The sequence below is a fragment of the Cryptomeria japonica genome, chromosome 8 (assembly GCF_030272615.1).
Source record: "Cryptomeria japonica chromosome 8, Sugi_1.0, whole genome shotgun sequence".
Classification (NCBI taxonomy): domain Eukaryota; kingdom Viridiplantae; phylum Streptophyta; class Pinopsida; order Cupressales; family Cupressaceae; genus Cryptomeria; species Cryptomeria japonica.
The window spans coordinates 401,485,122-401,504,286 of record NC_081412.1 but is presented as its reverse complement, the minus strand read 5'-3'; the positions used below and the strand labels follow the sequence as shown (position 1 = coordinate 401,504,286).

The 19,165-nt window shown below is 37.7% G+C and overlaps 1 protein-coding gene across 7 annotated transcripts in view; it reads left to right on the top strand.

Moving 5' to 3' along the window:
• Positions 1 to 19,165, top strand: part of LOC131079452 (serine racemase) — an 86,283-nt gene that overhangs the window by 55,326 nt on the left and 11,792 nt on the right. For 4 of the 7 annotated variants that reach the window (XM_058017408.2, XM_058017406.2, XM_058017410.2 and 1 more), the window contains exons 2-6: positions 760 to 956; positions 1,250 to 1,336; positions 1,529 to 1,759; positions 2,119 to 2,192; positions 16,608 to 16,718. In XM_058017408.2, the coding sequence (XP_057873391.2) occupies positions 760 to 956; positions 1,250 to 1,336; positions 1,529 to 1,759; positions 2,119 to 2,192; positions 16,608 to 16,718 (700 nt within the window). The remainder of the gene's footprint in view (positions 1 to 759; positions 957 to 1,249; positions 1,337 to 1,528; positions 1,760 to 2,118; positions 2,193 to 16,607; positions 16,719 to 19,165) is intronic. The other 3 variants (XM_058017411.2, XM_058017409.2, XM_058017412.2) reach the window with 2 other exon arrangements.

Below are 19,165 nucleotides of genomic sequence, written 5' to 3'. Positions count from 1 at the left end.
TACCTAAATTCCAAGGCATATATACATTTCAAAAACACAAAAAAAAGTTTAAAACCACAAAACAAACATACACAACCAATTTTCTCTACTGCTGGCCAAAGGATTCAGAATCAGAAAACTAAGTCAGATTGCTACATTCAGTAGTCGGCATCTTTCATAACTCCTTTTACTTGAATTATGAATGCATAGAATCAATCTTTATAAACTGAATTTGGTCTAATAATTAGTTTTTGTAGTCTGAAAAACACAGTTCCTAAGAATATTTGAAGCATGAAATTGATTATTTTGTGGTGAGCACAATCAACATCAGACTACACAATGGAATAAGTGTTACTTGAGATATTTCATTATCTATGCTAGCTTCAAAGCTCTGTAATAATTGATTTGCATTTTATGGGGCAGAGTGTCACCTTGTAAAATTTGTCTTGGCTATAGGCCAACTAGTTTGTCTATAGACAAAAGCAGGTTGAGTCTCCTCTAATCAAAGATCACATCAGTAATGTGCAAAATTTCTAGTCTGCATGATGGTTAATTTGTTATTTCATGTTAGATTTTCTATTTGAGATTCCAGCATTGTTTAATTTTATCCTTACATCATTATAGGAAGTTATTTGATACCTATTGATACCTGCGGACAGATTCTTAGACAATCTATTACAGGAAATGCATATATTGTTTCTCTTTTGAGTGAGCGTTCTATCCATGTAAGGCCTTGAAGTAATAAGCAGTCTTTTCATGTTGTCCATTTTATGATTGTAGATGGAAATGGCAACAGTCGTGGTAGAACTGGAAAGTCACAAACAGCAGGGAAATTATGCTGCAGATATCTTATCAATACAAGAAGCTAGAGTTCGTATTGGGCCATATATAGATAAAACACCCATTCTATCCTCAACATCTTTAAATGTTCTTGCAGGAAGGACTCTTTTCTTTAAATGTGAAATCTTCCAGAAGGGGTAAGAGTTTTAACGAGCTCAAATTATTTTTAACCAAAACATATTTTTCAAGCTTTACTTTGGTTGCTGTGAGAAAAAAGTTCAAGATATGTAAGAATCTGCTTCTTTTCACAGTTCATAAGGATAATGATGAATATGGCCATTAACCAATCTCTTTATTTTCATACTTTCCTGCCTTGGTGATTTGGAGAACTACTCTATTCCTTTGTAATCATTGTCTGTTTGTCATGGTTGTTTACTTTGGTTGCAATGTTGTATTGGTCTGTTGACCATTTCATTTTGGTTGCCTTCAGTGGAGCTTTCAAATTTAGAGGTGCTTGCAATGCTGTGTTTTCTCTTCCAGGGGATTTGGTAGAGAGGGGAGTTGTGACTCACAGCAGGTATCTTATTGTGCAAAAGTTGGAAGTTGTGTATGTTATTGGGGACTGAACCCTTGGAAGAAAATAAGGCCTCTCAAATCTTTTTCTGAATTCAAATGCAAATGAATAAAGGAAGAATTAAAAGAAAATCCTGTTAAATATAGCTGGTTGCATGTAATGATGGTCTTATTCTTTTGTTATTTTTGTAACAAGTGGCAATCATGCAGCAGCATTGGCTTTGGCTGCAAAAATCCGGGGCACTCCAGCTTATATTGTAATCCCAAAAACTGCTCCAGCATGTAAGGTAGAAAATGTCAGACGTTATGGTGGACAGGTCATTTGGTGTGAACCCACGATTGAGTCGAGAGAAAGTGTGGCTGCTAGGGTTCAGGAAGAAACTGGTGCTGTATTGATCCACCCCTTTAATGATGGACGTATTATAAGGTATCTGTGCCCCCTTTTAGTACTTCATTTCTCTAAATTTGAATCAATCTTTTGAGCACCTGTTCTGTTTATACTTTATTGTATACTAAGATGGAGCTACTAGAAAAAAAAGATCGATGTTGGAGTCAAATATCGGGTTTCATACTGAACTACCAGCAATCTTCTCTTTAGTTTGGGGGAGATGTGGGCTAAAAAAGTACAACCAAAATACTGTATCATAATTTGAAAATATTTGACAAGCAATACATAAAATATCAGTGGAAATTAGTTTTAATGATGATCGGAAAATGTTAAATATTCAGTGATAAATTGCTCAACTGTCTATTTTCTGGTACATATCTAATCTATAGGCTGTGCAGTGGACAAGGTACAATCTCTCTGGAATTGTTGGAGCAAGTGGCAGATCTTGATGCTATTGTTGTTCCTATTAGTGGTGAGTATTCACTAGAATTTGTCAAACAGATTCTATTTGGATGAGTTTGTTAGATTCTTTCAGAAATTTTAATTTTACTGCATTTGATAAATGACTCAACAATGCATTGAAGAAAACAAACCAACATGAATAAACAGTATGCTAAAGAATTTTTGTTTGGGAGGAATGAACCAATATTCTATTATCTATTTCTGGATAATTGGATATTGATATCCTCCTCAAGCTTATCATGTACACTGATCCTTTGCCTCAACTAATCTTTTTGTGTTGCTTTCACCAGTCAATGAATTCTTTTTTGCCTTCCACTGTCATATGGATAACTGACTTTGGTGATTGGCCACTTGATTCATTAATTATAAACATAAATGATGTATATATTAATGTTACACATCCTTAGTACGTTATTTTATTAGCTATCTTATACGTTATTATAAAACCATGAGAACTATGAGATTGACGGTTTTAAATTTTAAGATTATCCAAAAGTTAAACTATGAAAAGAGATTTAACTCTACATAATTCCTATAGGCTTGTCAATATCAATGTGCCACTTCATTGACATCTATACAGTCCATTTTAAATGTTATGAACATGAGCAATAAATATCATTGAAACAAATGAGGACTGCGAAATTTCATTAACCAACGACAATCATGTTATCAGTTTGTGTCACAAAACTGTCAAATTGGTCCAATGTCTGTCATGATCAATTTTGGACATGGCAACTTATACATCTAAATCCACAACATCTTCAACTCATTAAAATTTCAGTCTTCCATGGTAATATGTCCTTGGCGGTTTGGAGGATGTCGTGAGAACTTGGGGACCTGGAGGAGATGTCCGTTTTATCAGGAGCTGACTGCTTACACCATTTGTAACCTTTTTGTTGGTGTAAATAATGACTTTATCAAACTAGCTAGCTATTGGCATTCCTAGAGATAGTCATATTCATATTGCTTAAGTCTCCACTTAGGGACTTTTAGCATTTTGTCTCACTCTCACCTCATCTACTTGAGACATGTGTCCTCACTTAGTGAGACACCTATTGCATGTACATTAGTCACTTGCTCACTTCACTTGTCAAGTGTGCTCACAAGTGTCCCATCTTTGGAGAGTGAGTTAGTTGTTGTATCCAACTTGTCTATCTCATCTAGCTTGCCCATATATGCTAGCATTTATGTACATTTTACTTAACTCTATGATAATATTCATTTGGCTTTTTTGTGTGCTCATAAGTTTGTTGAAGTTTGGTTTTTGCTTGTTGATCTTGAAAATCCCAACATGGTATAAGAGCCATGCTAGCAAAACCCTTCCCAGACTGCACCTAGCCTAATCAAGAGTTCCTCATTAAGCTACTCTAAGCATATGAGTCCGATCCACCATAGATTGCATGATCTGTTAAGGATGGTTTTTGAAGGCATTGTATGTCATTTGAGACTCACATAGACAATATTAGAGGTGTTCTATACCCTAACTGCATTTTAATGCGTATGTGAAGATGATCTAGTGTGGAGGCAATCTGAGATCAGAAGTGGTGTAGCATTGAGGTTTGCATGAGCATCCATCCTGGTGTGATGAAGTCTTGTTGTGGAGGATATATAGCCATATGATTCAGTTGGACCGGTAAGCCTTTATGTGTCAATGTTACTCTAGTCTTTGGCTGCTGCAGCTTTAACGTAATGGACAAGGGAAGGTTTAGTTGTTTTTCTATAGTTAGCGGTCTCTCTAATCCCATCTTGTACTTGTCACTTGAGTGAGCAGAGAAGGGCCAGTGTGAAGAGGTCCCAAACTACATTCTGGATGCCACCAGTACCATGCCTTCATCAAGGTATCCACAGCAAGGGTCTTCTTCGAGTCATAGATGTGAGGACATGTTTTTAGAGGCATAGCAGTGCGTAGCCTTTCTTGGAAGACCACTAAAATTGGTCAGTGTCTTTTTCTTCCTGTGAGTTTTTTTTTCTGTGGATAGCCAAAAGGTTAGTGCTGGGTGAGAATCTTTGTGTGCATGTGGCGGTCATGAAAGTCTTAAGTGCCAAGGAGATTGCTATTTGTGCTTGGGAATTGGAAGCATCCATGAATACTTAAATATTTGCATGCCTCACCATGATGGAGCAACACTGATTTTAAGGCATTTGACTTGTCTTGCAAACCAATCGGGAGGATGGATGGTGCGAGAGAAGCACATGAACTAGAAGAACACAACATTACACATCGAATTTTTTTTGTCCACTGTTCACATCGCACTGCACATTAAGGTGTGAAGAAAAGCTTCCATGGCAAGGGTGGGATGCTGTGCCAAAAAAATTCAAAGTCCGCTCTTAATGTTCTAGCTCAACGCGCTGCTCTAGAGAATGTGTAGGCAGCAGATAACAATAATCAAGTCCAAATTTTATGATGTGCACAGCAAGAGGTGGCATGACGTTCAACATTAAAGGTGAGTTTGTTTTGCAACAAATGTAGTGTTTCTAGCACTTTGACTAGTTCAAAGTTCGAATCACTACACCTCAATCTTCTGCATTAACAAACACACCAACATCTCTCACATGCCACCATTACCACTTATAGCACCTAGCACAAAAAAGGTTTCAACCATTTGGCACTAAAGACCAAGTCAACTCAGCCTTGCGTCACTATATTCAGCCAACAAGGCGCCACATCAATAGTTGGCAACAAAGATACTTCATGCAGTCTCTCTCCAATTGTTGCACTTTTAAATCTACACTCCACCAACTTCTCCATGACCTTCCACACTTCCTTCCACGCCTTCAAGGAGTTGTTATGCAATTGTCCTCTTCATTTTATTTCTCTAAAATGGTTAAGAATCATTAAATGTCAACATTTAATGTACATAAAACATTAGTTGTTAACATTACTTGTTAACCTTTTGTTCAAGTGATTGAAAAGGGCTTTTTTCCCTTTTTGCATAATTTGCAAATGGAAGGGTTTTTTTTCACGTGGGGATGGCCGTTGTGACACTCAATTCATGTCGATTCCAACAAGTAGTTGGAAGCCTAGGTTTGACCTCATAGTAGGCATTTTTTTCTGATTTCTTGTGCAAATGTATAAAAAATAGGTCTTTTAACAAGAAATTGTTTTCTTAATAACCTTTGATCAGTAGCTCGAAATTGAGCACCGCTTTTTGCAAGAGTTAATGTTTTGACATTTTCCATCCATTAGACTTTGATGCATTGTAAAAAGCACTAAGTTATAAAGTGTCAAAATTTGACGGGGTCACCTAATGTTTAATCAAGGAGGGTATCTTGAGTTGTGCCTACGAGCACTTCCATGAGTCATGTTATGAACACTTCCATATCTTCTTTACTTGTATTTCTCTTGAAAGGTTGTCTTGAGTCATGCCTTTGAGCATTTCCATTAAGTCATGCCTTTGAGCACTTCCACACCTTATTGAGCACTATATGGAGATGAACAATGTAGTCCACTGACAACCCTTTGAAGTTGGTAGCTTTCTACATTTGGCAGAATTTTTAGGAGGATTTGCTAAATTTTGCAATTTTTTCTAATTTTAGTGACATTTCTAAAATGTCTTTTGGAGGAGGCTGCACCATTAAGCTTTTCTGTTTTGAGGATCATTTTCAAATGGCCATTCCATTAGAGAAAGTCAACATATTTTAGTAAGAGAAAACATTATGAAGTAGCATGTTGTAGATCAAATCATCTTTTTGCAAAGAAAGAATCTTGAGGAGTGAGGCTCCGTCCTCCCCCCTCTAATCTTGAACTTGTGGTAGAGAACCACCTATTTTTGGCACACCTAGAGAACAACCTTTAATTGTTACATAAGAGACCAAAGGGACCATTGAAAATGTCATTTCACAATGAGTCTTAAGAGATCGTCAATCAACACATTGCCGGATGTATCAATGAAAATGAATTGACTTCTAATGTTGTGTGTTCACCATAATGACAACAATGGTGAGAACAAGTAATGAGGCTCTAAAAGGGTACGAGGGCCTAGGTTTTGAGAAGGTTACCACCTTAAGGAAAAGGAGGTGTAGTTTGTAAAGAATTTAGTGAAACCCATAAGGGATTCATGGGTTGAGAGAGGAGTGTCTATTTCTAATGGATGGAAGGATGCAAAAAGTTAGCCATTGATCAATGTTGTTCAATGTCTTTTTAAAAGGTAATGTTTTTGGGAACAATGGATTGAGGGGGAGGTGAAGGATGGTACCTTTATTGCTACCATCTTCACGACAACCATTGAGGAAGGTAGTCTAAATGTTGTTCAAGTCATAATGGACAACACCAAAAATTGTAGAGTAGCTAGTTTATTGGTTGAGTCTTATTCACATATTTTGGACACCTTGTGCTATCCACTCCATCAACCTTATGCTACAGAAGATTGGCATCGAATTCACTAGATAAAATAGTTGTATGCTTATGAGATCCAAATGTTCATGTAATGTCCCCTTCTCAGCAGTAATCAATTCAGTTGGCCGTTAGCCTATTTCGGAGACCCGTAGGCTAGTCGGGAGCAAAAATTAGGGTTTCCTATTTTCTAGGAGGATTCTATGGAAGTTTGGCAGCCTGCATGTTGGATTTTCACAGTTTTGATTCTGCATTCCTTCTGGGTTTTTTGAAAGCTTCGCAATGATGGTACATGCGTAGCAATCAGTGGAGTTTGGTAAACTTACTATTTTTAGTAAGTGGGGGCGAGGTCAGCTCATTTCTCCGAGTTTTTCTGGGTTTTTAGAGAGCTTCGCAATGGTGTGACATGCAAATGAATCTAAGGACTTTTTCGGTCTTACTATTTTTAGTAAGTTGCGACGGCTGCTTAAAATGTGGTTAAAATGCATTTGGACACACTATTTTTAGTAAGTGCTATTTTTTAGCAGTGCTAATTTTAGCAGGGTTTCAACAGGTTTGTTCAGATGGCTATTCCCGGCAGGTCAGTTTGAGCAATTGGTCTTCTAGCATTTTTGGAGCTATTTTGGCAAGTTTGAGCTTATGTTGGGCGAATTCATGGTTGAGGAAAAGTATCTTATAAGTGAATTATTAAAAAGGCAAGATGGATGCCTTAGGAAGAAATAAGTTAATTTTATGAAATAATTCACTTATTTACTTTGGACACCATAATACACTTTATTGATATTTTTTATAAAGTATATTTGCCTCCTTGTGATGGGCGAGAGAAATGAAATGCAAATTACAAATTATAGAGAAATGAATGTGCATTTGGATTTGGCATCCATTTGGGAGGTAATTTGAATTTGAATTTGGAGCTTCAAAGGTTATAAATAAGAGTGTTAGGCTCTTGTTTTTGGTATCCATGAATATTGCAACGAAGTGCTACCGAAATTTAGATTGATTGCTTCGAGGAATGCATACCTCCTAGTTGGTTCTTAGCTTCTTGCTTGAGAGATAGCAACTAGTTGAGATTGTGAGACTGTTCTTTACACTGAAGAACAGATGGAGTTCATTGTTGTAGTGACATTTGATGTTTTTTGATGTGTTTTGGGGGTGTTTGTGAGTTTCCAGGTTGTCAGTTGATTGTAGAGTTGAAGTGGGTTTTCCATCATAAGTCTGCGAGGGAGTTTTTGTTGCTTTTGGGTATTTTCCCTTTATTTTCCCAAGGACTAGGCGATCCCATTTGCTAATTATCAGAGGTTAATTCGAAGTTTTGAATTTTATATTGCAAATCACCCTCCTTACCAGGTCGTACCATGTCTGTGAATGCCTTGGAAAGCGTGCATTAATGGTTTAATAAGATTTGCAGCTGGTTGTTGGTCTTGGCTTGGATGCCTCCTCTCTAGGGATCATTTGCACTTAGTTTCAAGTCATTCCATCGAGTTTTGGAAGAGTTATGAGCATTTTAGTGTGATTTTATGTTGCTGGTCTGTGTTTTGGAATCAGTGGTACAAACAAAAGTTTAATCCTTTTAACAGCTTAAAGTTTTTGCTAAACTTTAATCTGAAAAATGTAAGATATGAAAGATGCAACAGCAGAAACCAAAAAGATACACCAGCAAGAGCACAACACACAAATTTTACGTGGAAATCCAATGTAGGAAAACCGCAGTGAGAAATGCCGCTAGGGCCTTCCTAATCCGGCCTCACAAGGAAATCTGATTACAAAGCACCAAGGGCACCAACCCTTTCAACAAGAGCACCAACTCTTACAACATGAGCATCAACTCATTAACATTCAGGGCACCAACCCAATCAATCTCCAAGAACTTCAAAATAATTACTTGTCAAACTATCATTACATGATCAGTACAAGATCTGAAAACATTACAATATACGCTAGTACTGAATGATGAAGAAATGTAAATAAACTGAATTATATCTCTGTGATTTCCTTCAACAATCCTGCAAACATATATGTTACTGTGACAAAACTGCAGATTACTGAGTCATAATATCCATTCTAAATAAGATTTCCAAGCGCACCAACAAACTTGATAATATCAGAGATCCAAGCACACCATCAAACTTGATAATATCTGAGATCCAAGCACACCATCAAACTGATAATATCTGTGATTGTTCTTAATTCTGAAAACTTCTTCTAATCTGAGTATCTTCACCAGTTAGCAAGTCATCAAGTTCTTCAATACAGCAAAGAAATAACAAAAATATATTATACCTGACTCATCTTTTAAAATGAAGCATACTCCAGAATTCTTTCTTTTGATTTTGCTGACTCAGAACGTCCTTTATTATGACAAGGACTTAACCCCAAATTATGAATATTTCTTCATGAGATCCTTTTCTCTCCTTTTGTTCAGTATCATCAAAAGAAAATTTTCTAAAACCATTCGAACTCCAAACCATATTTATAGGAGTGAATATAATTAGTAGAACACCAAACCACTCAAATAATCATAACTATCTCAAACAAATAACTTCCACAGTTATAACTGCACACTAACAAATGTTTTAAGATGAATTACTTAATCTCATCAGATGAAGAAGTTATAACTGCTTCAATAACAAACAACCATGAGACTTGTTTTAATTCGAACAAATTGTCCAGGAATTTTTCATGCATACCTGTTGATGTGTTTTTTATGCATATAACAATACAGAATAAATTACCAAAGTAATTTACCCTCTCTTGAACAAAATCACCTCAGATGCTAAGAATGAGATCAACTAAAATGATTCCAAGGTTTCTACATGTCAGGTCTTGACGAGTGGGTAAGTTCAGTGGTTGATGTGAATTGCTGTGTTTCACTTGGGGACTTACGCAAATGTTTGGATTATCATGAATCATGCGGAATAGGTGTGCTGACAACTTAAGATTTATCAATATGGCTCTGGATTTACTTCCTACTAAAAAAAGGGGGAAAAAGAATAGGGTTCAGGAAATCTATTCTAATCCTAGGAATGTAGGAAATGATGAATGGATCTAGTGGAATCAAACCAGGCAAGGTCTCACAATCAGGTATTGACACAAGCTTAGTGCAATCATCTAAGGTATACTTAATGATTTTCAAACTATTACCATCAAACATAGACACCATCCAAGTTGCTGCTTGTCAACGGATGCATAATAGTTGAAGTTATGCTTACTCAAACTCCAGTTGACCACACAAGGCGCACTTACCAGCGGAAAGAGGCTAGTGGTATGGACTAAGGATTCCACACAAATGAATTCAACAAATCTTCCACTCAATCTAACATACATGAAAATAAATTCTAATCTAACTTGGAGGAATTGAGAACCATGAATGCAAATACAACATTTGAAGAGAAAAATCACCAACAATTGAACAATGATTAGGATTCAAATAGCTCTAGCAGATACCAACAATTCTACAAAAACATACCAACAATTCTACAAAAACTCTCTCTTACAAATGAGAGACAAAGGGGCATATATAGAGTCTCTTACAAAATGGATGGCCCAGATTGATCTAAGATCAACAGCCGAGATCATGCCAACAAAACCCTAGAATTGCCCTAATTAGGGTTACATCAAAAAATGGTGCAACCAACATATGGCCCAATGAAAAGATACCTAGTCATCATATAGGGGATCTTCTAGAAGATTCCTTCCTGTATCTCTCTCTCTCCTAGCATACTCCAAGAATCTAGCCAATACTGAATCTAACTCCTCCATGGAAATGCTAGGCAAGGTATCCTGTTGTAAATCAATCACATCCAATGAATCCGAGCAAGCATTCAAAGTATTATCCCATACAGGCATGAGCTTCTGCGAATTATGAACATGAATCAACAAAGAGACCAAGTCATCAATCTGACTCTTCTTCAAAGAGTCCAACTGGCAAAAATACATGAATTTCATCGTCTCTTAATTCGGCTAAGTGTAAACCACTAGCATCACTAACATCAACACCCAATAATTCCTCAATCGAGGCAAGGATCTTCATCTGAATGTTCTGAATTAATCCTTCCATCTCCATACAACTCAATTGGGCGTTCTCATAAGCTGATTTCTTCAAGGCTAGTGCACAATACCAGCCATGGAAATTATATATGTCTCCACTGTGCATGATGTTCTCGCTGACCAAGGTGGAATTAGGAACCTTCTTCAATGCCAGGAGGTGTGGAATAGCTTCTCTTGGATAGGCCGAAATTCTTCCCAAACTCCCTCCAAATACTGGATTTTGAATACAAGCGTTGTTGTCTTATCATATGCTTGGACAAACTGAGTAAGGAAATCATTTGCCTGCTTCCTTGTGCTTTCAATCCACTTTTCCACCTCTGAGTGTGTACCTCTCGCTACCTCGCAGTGTGAATGTATTCCATGGTCAACTGCAATGGGGGAAATAAGGGTGGGATCTCCACGCCTTGTCCTTGCAATATACTCTCTGAGTCTAATATTTTCTTCTCTGTACCTTTCATTCTCTGCAATCGCTGTGTCCAACTTTGCATTGATTGCTTGGAGGTTGTCACCAATCTCCTGGAATTCCTGCCCTGCGGATGGACGACCAAGGGCAACTGAAGTGATCTGGAAATCCATGGGAGTAGCAGTGTCCGCTGTTACGCCGACTCTAGGAACAACAATCTGCGCAATCCGCATTCCTGTCTCATCTCTAGCTATGTGCGACAAAATCTCCGCTCTCTTGGGCTCTTTCTTCTTAGCACTCCTAGCTAGGTAGTCATCAATATCATCAATAGGCTATACCTCTATCATTTGTTTACTTTTCTCCATGCTTCTCCTCAACCATTCAGGAATAGCGGTCATCTCCATACCATCATCGAGACATATTTCTCGATCAAGTCCTTTCAATGACAAGATAACCTCCTCATTATCATCAGGATTATCCTTAGTCCAATCATATACTTCATTTCCCAAGCTAACTTCCAAAAGGACAGTAGGGGATCCCAGCTGGTCATCATTCTCATCAGGAGGTGCAGATGTTGCTGTGGCATGAAATTCCTGAGTATTCTCTGGTAGTATCATTGTGTTGGAACACTGTTGAGTCTCCTTATTCTATTCTGTTACTTCAATCACTTCGATTGATGAGACACTGGGAGGGGGTGAAGGAATGATAAGTGGAGGAATGATAGTCTTCTGTTTCTTCTTCACTTCCTCAATCTTCTTCCCTCTAGCCTTGACTTCTCCAGGCATGTTCTTCCTTCTCTTGGGAGCTTGACTCTCTTCGTCTGCATGAATCCTGACATCACTGACAGTCCTTTGATCATCCTCGGGAGTAGATTCTTCCGGCTTCATCCTTTCATAAGTGAAGGGAACACCCATGTCAACTAATTTATTCATCTGCATATCCACCCATGTGCGGGAGAAATTCAAGACTTCTCTCATCAATACATTCAGGTCAATCTCTTATGACTTTGACCAATTTGGCAATAGGATTGCCTTCTTCATTTCATTCTTATAATGTGGGTGTGTATGATCTCTATCATCTAATACCTGATCAGGGATGAGGAAGTCCACACCTCCTCATAAAATCCACTGACATTCTGGACCACATTCTTCTCTTCACTGTTTGTCCGTCCATTAAGTTAGCCCAATAATCCTCTATGTCAACCTTCCTTATGAGTGAACTTCTCTCCTCTGATCCTTCCGACCTTCTTGTCTGGATCGAACCTTTCTCTTTTCTTGTAGGTAGCAAATCTGTAGAATGCAATCTCCTCACCTGCAGTGCTAGTAGCTATGGCGGATTGGCAGACCTTTGACGTCTTCCCAACTGAAATAGGGAATGTCATTCCTGTCCTGTGCTTCTCTCTCTGGATAACATCGAACTCTAGAAGCTGTCTTACCACTTCCAACAATATCATTTTGTCAGTTGGATACCTAGGAAGTCTGTAGGGTTCAGATTGAAACCCATGAATCCTGAGGTATGTGAAAGTGGGAAACTGTATATACCACGATCCATATTTCTCTATTAACTCTGTTGCCTCCTTGGACAATCTTTTGTGGATTCCGCCCTGTAGCATCCGTGTGATGTACATAGTGAATGCATCATTCACTCTCTTATAGTCTTCAATTCTGTGCATACCCAACTGGGGGTAGCATTCATAACTCTTATACTGTCCTTGCCCATTCCCGACTTCACCCTTGCATATTAATCCTCTGTATGAAACGAATCGTGCAAGCATGTATACCAAGTAAGAAGTCATGGCGAATGACTTGGACCGCTCTACATTCCTCAGCTGGAAACCCAGATTGTCACTTATGATCTTGGACCAATTCACTAGTGTTCCTTTAAGACAATCCTGGATGAAGTAGAACATCCATCCCTGAAATATTGCTCCCTGCGGCATTCCCATCACTCTATTGAGTAGGAATATCAAATCACTATATTCCTCCTTAAAATCTACGCACATAAGTGTCTTGGGAGCCTTGGAATGATGATTCCTAGGTTCAATCATCCACTCTTTATTAATTAAATTCTTGCATACACCCATCTTCTTCGTGTATTTGTCTGCATAATCCTCCTTGGTCACATCCTTCATGTCTATTCCGCGTGGAATTCCGAACACCTCAGCAATGGCATCCTCGGCAAGGTAGGCGATGACAACGCCTTTAGGACTCTTGATCATTCTTGTGAGTGGATTGTAACATCGTGCACACTCTAGGATCAACTCACTGGACTGTATGGATTGTGGAAACCCAGCGGCATGGAAAATGCCACTCTTCATAATATTCGCATATGTTGGAGAAGGAACCTGATCTCTAGATCCGAACATCCGACGCTGCATCTGGTCGAAGTCCAGGAAATGCATGTTGGTATCAGTGATCTCCTTCCATCTGGATGAAATCTTAAACTCTGGATAAAATCCAGTCTCCAACATCCTCAGCAGCTCTTTCCTTTCCTTGTATCCTGATTTTGACATCGCACCTGTACGAAGCTGGAAGTTAGTCCTAGGATAAAAATAAATACTTGTAATAAAATTCCTGACTTACTAAAGATTTAGTCAATTTAGAGCATGGAGTCAGGAAAATAATCCATACACTTGGTAAATTTTAGCAATTACGTTCAAAGTGTGACAACACTAAGGCATGGAAGCCTTCCATAAAATTCATTTATACCTCCTTATGCTTAGAAAATATGCAAGCAAAGAATGCAAAGGAGTATACTGGATTGATGATGACTTAGGAAAAGTGTGAAAGGTTGTGTTTTCACACAATGAATGTCTGAAGACACCTTCCGCAGTCAACAATGGAGGTCAAAATTCTGAAGACAACCTGAAAATTCAGACTTTCAAAACATGTTGTAATCTTCAAAATGTGCATGAAATCAATAAAAATCAGTTTTATTGATGAAAACAATCATTTTCTGGAATATAACTATGGCTGGTAAAATTTAGTTTTCTGAGGACAAGTCTGAAAATCGAACACTTCAGACTTACCAACACCTTGCAAAGTGGTTTAAATCCCTGAAAATGATGAAAAATTGCTAAGGAAACAGCCCCAAGTAAATTGCCAAAATTGGTTAGGTGGCTGGAAATGAAAATTTCTGAGGACAACCGCCTAACAATGGAGTTTCAGACCTGCAACAGCGATAAAAAGGTCTAAAAAGTGCATAGAAAACTCCGTAAAATGCCTCCAAATGCTAAATGTTTAAGTTGGAAATTGGCTGGGTAATAAAAACTTAAGTCTGAAAATTAATGGCAGCCATTAATGGAGGTCAAAATTTGAAGCAAACCTCAGATCTGAAGCGAATCAGCAGGCTGGAAGTGATGGCAGCCAACAAACATGCATAAAAATAATCAAAACATGGCACCAAAACACCTCCCAAGCAAAATCGAAATTTTCCCAAGTCTAGCGCCAAAAAAGGAATTCTGAAAATTTGATGTCAATGGCAGCCTTGATCTGCAACAATGGAGGATGGCAACAATCTGGAAAAATTGCCCAAGTTGGGGTTGGATACCCCAAACACCAAAAAATTGCCTGCCTTAGCAAACAATCGAAATTTTCAAAATTCTGAAAATTGTTGTTAATGGCAGCAATTTGCAGCAATGAAGGTCTGAACAACAGCAAAAATGGTGGAGGAAAAATCGCCCAAGTCTCCAATCATGAATTTGCCAACTTTTACCAAAAATTGCTAAATTTGGAAAAAATCGCCAAACTTAGCAAAATCGAAAATCTGAAACTGGTCTTTAATGGCAGCCAAGAGGAATAGATCAGCAAGCTGGAAAAAATGGAGGAAAATAAATCCTCAATCCCACGCTTCACAAAAATGCCTTGCTAAAAAAATTCGCCCAACTTGGAGAAAAATCGCTTTCATGGAGACACCTGGCAGAAATAATAATAAAATAATGTTGAAGTTCCTCTCATATACTTGCTTTCATCTTTCACTTTCACCACACAAGCAATGTGGGATTAAAAAAACACTTGTATAAATACTTGCTTGGTGAAACCCTAACTTGCTTCTAGAAGGTTCAAACATTTAATAATTATTGCAAGTTATTAAATTTGCTTTTAAATTTTAAATAATCATTTAATAATTATTTAAAAGCAATCAAAATGGGGCTTTTTATTAAAATATTTCAATTTAAATCCAAAATAAAGCCTCCAGGGGAAAATCGCTATAGGTTGGGATTGAAAAATCCCTTCAAAAATCACTTAGTGTCAAAATTCGCCCCATAAAGGAAATTCGACCCATGCTTGGATAAAAATCCATGCTCAATTTCATCAAAATGCACATAAAAACCATCCCAGGGGAAAATCGATATGAGTTTGGACAAAAATCTAGACAAAAATGCACTCATTTTGCAAAAATCACTCCCCAGGGGAAATTCGATGGGTGTCTGGACAGAAATCCACACTCAAAACTCACTTAATTTGGAAAAAATACCTCCCTGGTGGAAAATCGACCTCAGTCTGGACAAAAACCCGGACTCAAAACTCTTCATAATGTTCTCAGTGGAAAATCGATCCCTGTCTGGACAAAAATCCAGACAAAAATCCTTACACTAATACTCAGGGGAAAATCGATCCCTGTTTGGATAAAAATCCAGACAAAAATCCTCACTTAGTTGTCACAAAAATCCTGGTGGAAAAACGACCCAGGCATGGAATTATCCTTGCACTCCAGTCCACACTTCAATCCGCACTCCCAGGGGCAATTCGATGGCAGTCTGGATAAATCCTGATACTTAGCCAAATTTTAGCATCTCCAGGGGAAATTCGACCCAGGTGTGGATAAACAGTGGGGGAAATTAGTGGCCAGTATGGATTCCAGGGGAAACCCATGTGTAGTATGGATTTTGAGTGGGGGAATGAGTTGGGTAGTCTGGAATGTGAGGGGAAAAACACCTCTAGCATGGATTTTGACCCTTTAACCCTTGGAATATGAATTTCCCTTAGGATTTTATCATTTTAACCACAAAATCACTTAGCGACTTTAAATTTAATTGGACTTAGACTAATTTTCCAAAAATATGAGCGAAACGCTAGGAAAATATTGGAATAAAGTGCGAAACCAACTTAAATATTACCTTAGGAGCGAGAAAACAACTCCAAAAGGTCTGTGAATACCTTGGCACTTTAAAATCACTGATGCGCGTGTTTAAAAACACGTTAACGTTCAATAGGTCGAACACTTAGCAAAACTTAGGATCATTAAAATATCATCTTTTGCAACTTGATCCTAACACTTCAAAAACTCTAGATGGCACTAGGCATGATCAAAACTTCGAGACTCGGGCACGGGAAGTGCAAAATTGCTCACTAAGCAGCCAAAACCCTAACCTGACAACGCAGGAAGCTGGCAAAGAGAGTGTCCCTGTTAGCAATGAGGCGATGTGTGAAAAGGTCACAACAATACCCAATCATGAGACTTGTTTAATTCAAACATATTGTCCAAGAACTCTTCACGCATACTATATACGAAAATCATCAACTTGATATATATTTTAATATGATGCAGATATCTGATTGTTCATTTCTCTGATGCACAGGCTTGATTCAGACATCAATAAGTTGATTACAAATAAGTGTATGTCTATATATATATTCCAGATTTGCTTGTGGGAAAAAGAGTTCGAGCCCAACACAGAGAACAAATACATAAAAAACTTCAAACTGAAGAATCTGTACAGATCCCAATGCATTTATCACGTACAGATTTTTGTAAGTTAATATATCTCTTCATTTGTTTCTGCAATAAAATAGTTTGACAGCAAATAGTATAACATGTTCCAAGGATATATGTCATTGTTAATATATCACTGTTAATACCATCTGTATATATAAGACTGACTAAAAATCTGAAAGGATGGATGAGACTTAATGAACCTGGTTGACATCAATGACAAATTGCCAACATTTATATCTTCACAATGTTTCTTAAAAGGCATACTTTCCTCCAATTTGTCACACCCTTTTGTTAACTTTTATTTTTATTTTTTAAACTCTTCATAATCACACACTTTTAGTTAGTTGCAGCTTTTGAATGGTTTTATTTTTGTTTGACTAAGTCGCACCTTTTCACAAAGAATTTATTAATCTTCTTAACACGTAATGTAATCGGTGTAACCTTAATCAAGGTTCTGAATTGCTTTCTATAGACATCTGAATAATCTCTATTTAATAGTTTGCTGTAGTCTACGTATTTAATTAGTCGATCTGATTTCCTTTCTGTAATGTCCCCTAATGTTTAAAACTATGATAGAGGGACAATAATTTACAAAGACCAATTGCAATATGCTTCTTTCCACAAAATCTCTTAATATTACTTGAAATAATGATAAATAATGCTAATCGGTATAACTTAGTCTACAAACCCAAGAAGTTTGGTGGCTTGGGAATCAGAAGAATTAAGGAATTCAACTTTTCTCTTTTTGCTAAACAAGGACTTCTTGTTTAATGCAATGAGTGGATTTGGATTTTTACCAATAAATACCTTAGAAGTTATGACAATTTCAAAGATCTCTTAGATGCTCACCAAGGTATTCCTCCTAGTTCGGCCCTTTGGAATTATATGATGAAGTCTAGATCATCTTGAAAGGTCTTTGATGGTCTTTAGGGAATGTTCTCAATATCCTTTTTTGGGATGATTGATGGATTGGGAACTGCCCCCTTAAAGTCATGTGAGCCTCCCCTTTCAGAGAGCTTTGTATCAAGACTTTTTGCTCTTATGTTGCTGATTATTTGGCTGATGGTAAATGGAAAGATCTTTTGTATGTCAACCTTGCTTTTGCTGATCTGCATAATCTGCTCTCTTCGGTATATATCCCTTCTTCTTTAATGGCAGATCGTGTGGTTTGAAACTTCTCCACCAATGGAAAATCCTTTGCGAATTCTTCCTTTTTTTGGTAGCTTGACTTGCAGATCCCTCAAAGCTATTAGATTTCCACAATCCATATAAAAATTGTTTGCAATTTCTGGATTAGATTGTGTAAGCAATTTTTTAACCATCAACGTTTCGGATCACACTCTATGATCCCTTCTCCTTTCTTGGCATCTATGTGAAGCTCGAAGCTGGTTCCCAAGATTAATATCTTTTTTTGGTTGTTGGTTCAGAATAAAGTGCTCACCATTGACAATTTATGCAAATGGGGTTTCATGATGCCTAACAGATGTTGTCTTTGTGAGGTGGACTTGGAGAGCTCTTTTCACCTTCTTATTGGTTGTAGCTTTGTTAAAGATATTTGGGTTCATGCTCTTTCACTTTGGAACCTTAGCTGGGTCTTTGCTAAATTGTTCTATGATGTTTGGTCCCAATGTATAGCTGCCACCAAGAATCCTTCTCTTTGTTTCTTTGGTCCCTAATCATGCCTCATATATCTTGGGGAGTTTGGAAAGAGAGGAACAATAGGATTTTCAAGGAGTCCTTTTTGTCTTCTCAAAGATTGTCCTTCAACATTTGCTTCTCTATTAGGGAGAATTTCTTAGCTAGGATTTCTAATGTTGACCTATGTGGCCCAAAAAGTGTGTCTTTGACCATGATTTGCAGGTTGCAAACATGTGGAATCTTCCCTTTGATATCTCCAATCCTATATGTAAAGCTAAGTCATCCAAGGACAATATTGTCTGGAGGGCTCCTCTGAGGGATTGGATCAAAATCAACTTTGATGGGGCGGCCAAGGGAAATCCAGGGCTTGCAAGATGTGGGGAAGTGTCGAGAGATCATAATGGTAGGTTTGTTTCAGCGGTTGCACTCCCTATGGGAACATAGGCAAACCACTTTGTTGAAGCAAATGCGGCCTACAATGGTTTGAAACTAGCCAAGTCTCAAGGTTTTAAGAAGATTGGGATTGAGGGCGACTCTTAAAATATCATCATATCAAAGATATTCAAAGCCCAAGTTGGTCTATTGAAAGTTTGGTTAGAGACTCTATTTCTATCCTTAAGTCCTTTGATGAAAGTGGTCTCCCATATCTATAGGGAGGGTAATTTGGTGGCTGATTATTTTGCTAACCTAGGTTTTGCTATTCCTTCAATGCAAAGGTGGGGTCTTAACAATCCCCTACCCCTCGAGAACAAGGCCATCATTAAACATGAAAATCATAAATGTTAAAATGTTGATCCCATTAAATACTACGATGAATTCTTGTCAAATCAAGCTCCTCTTCACA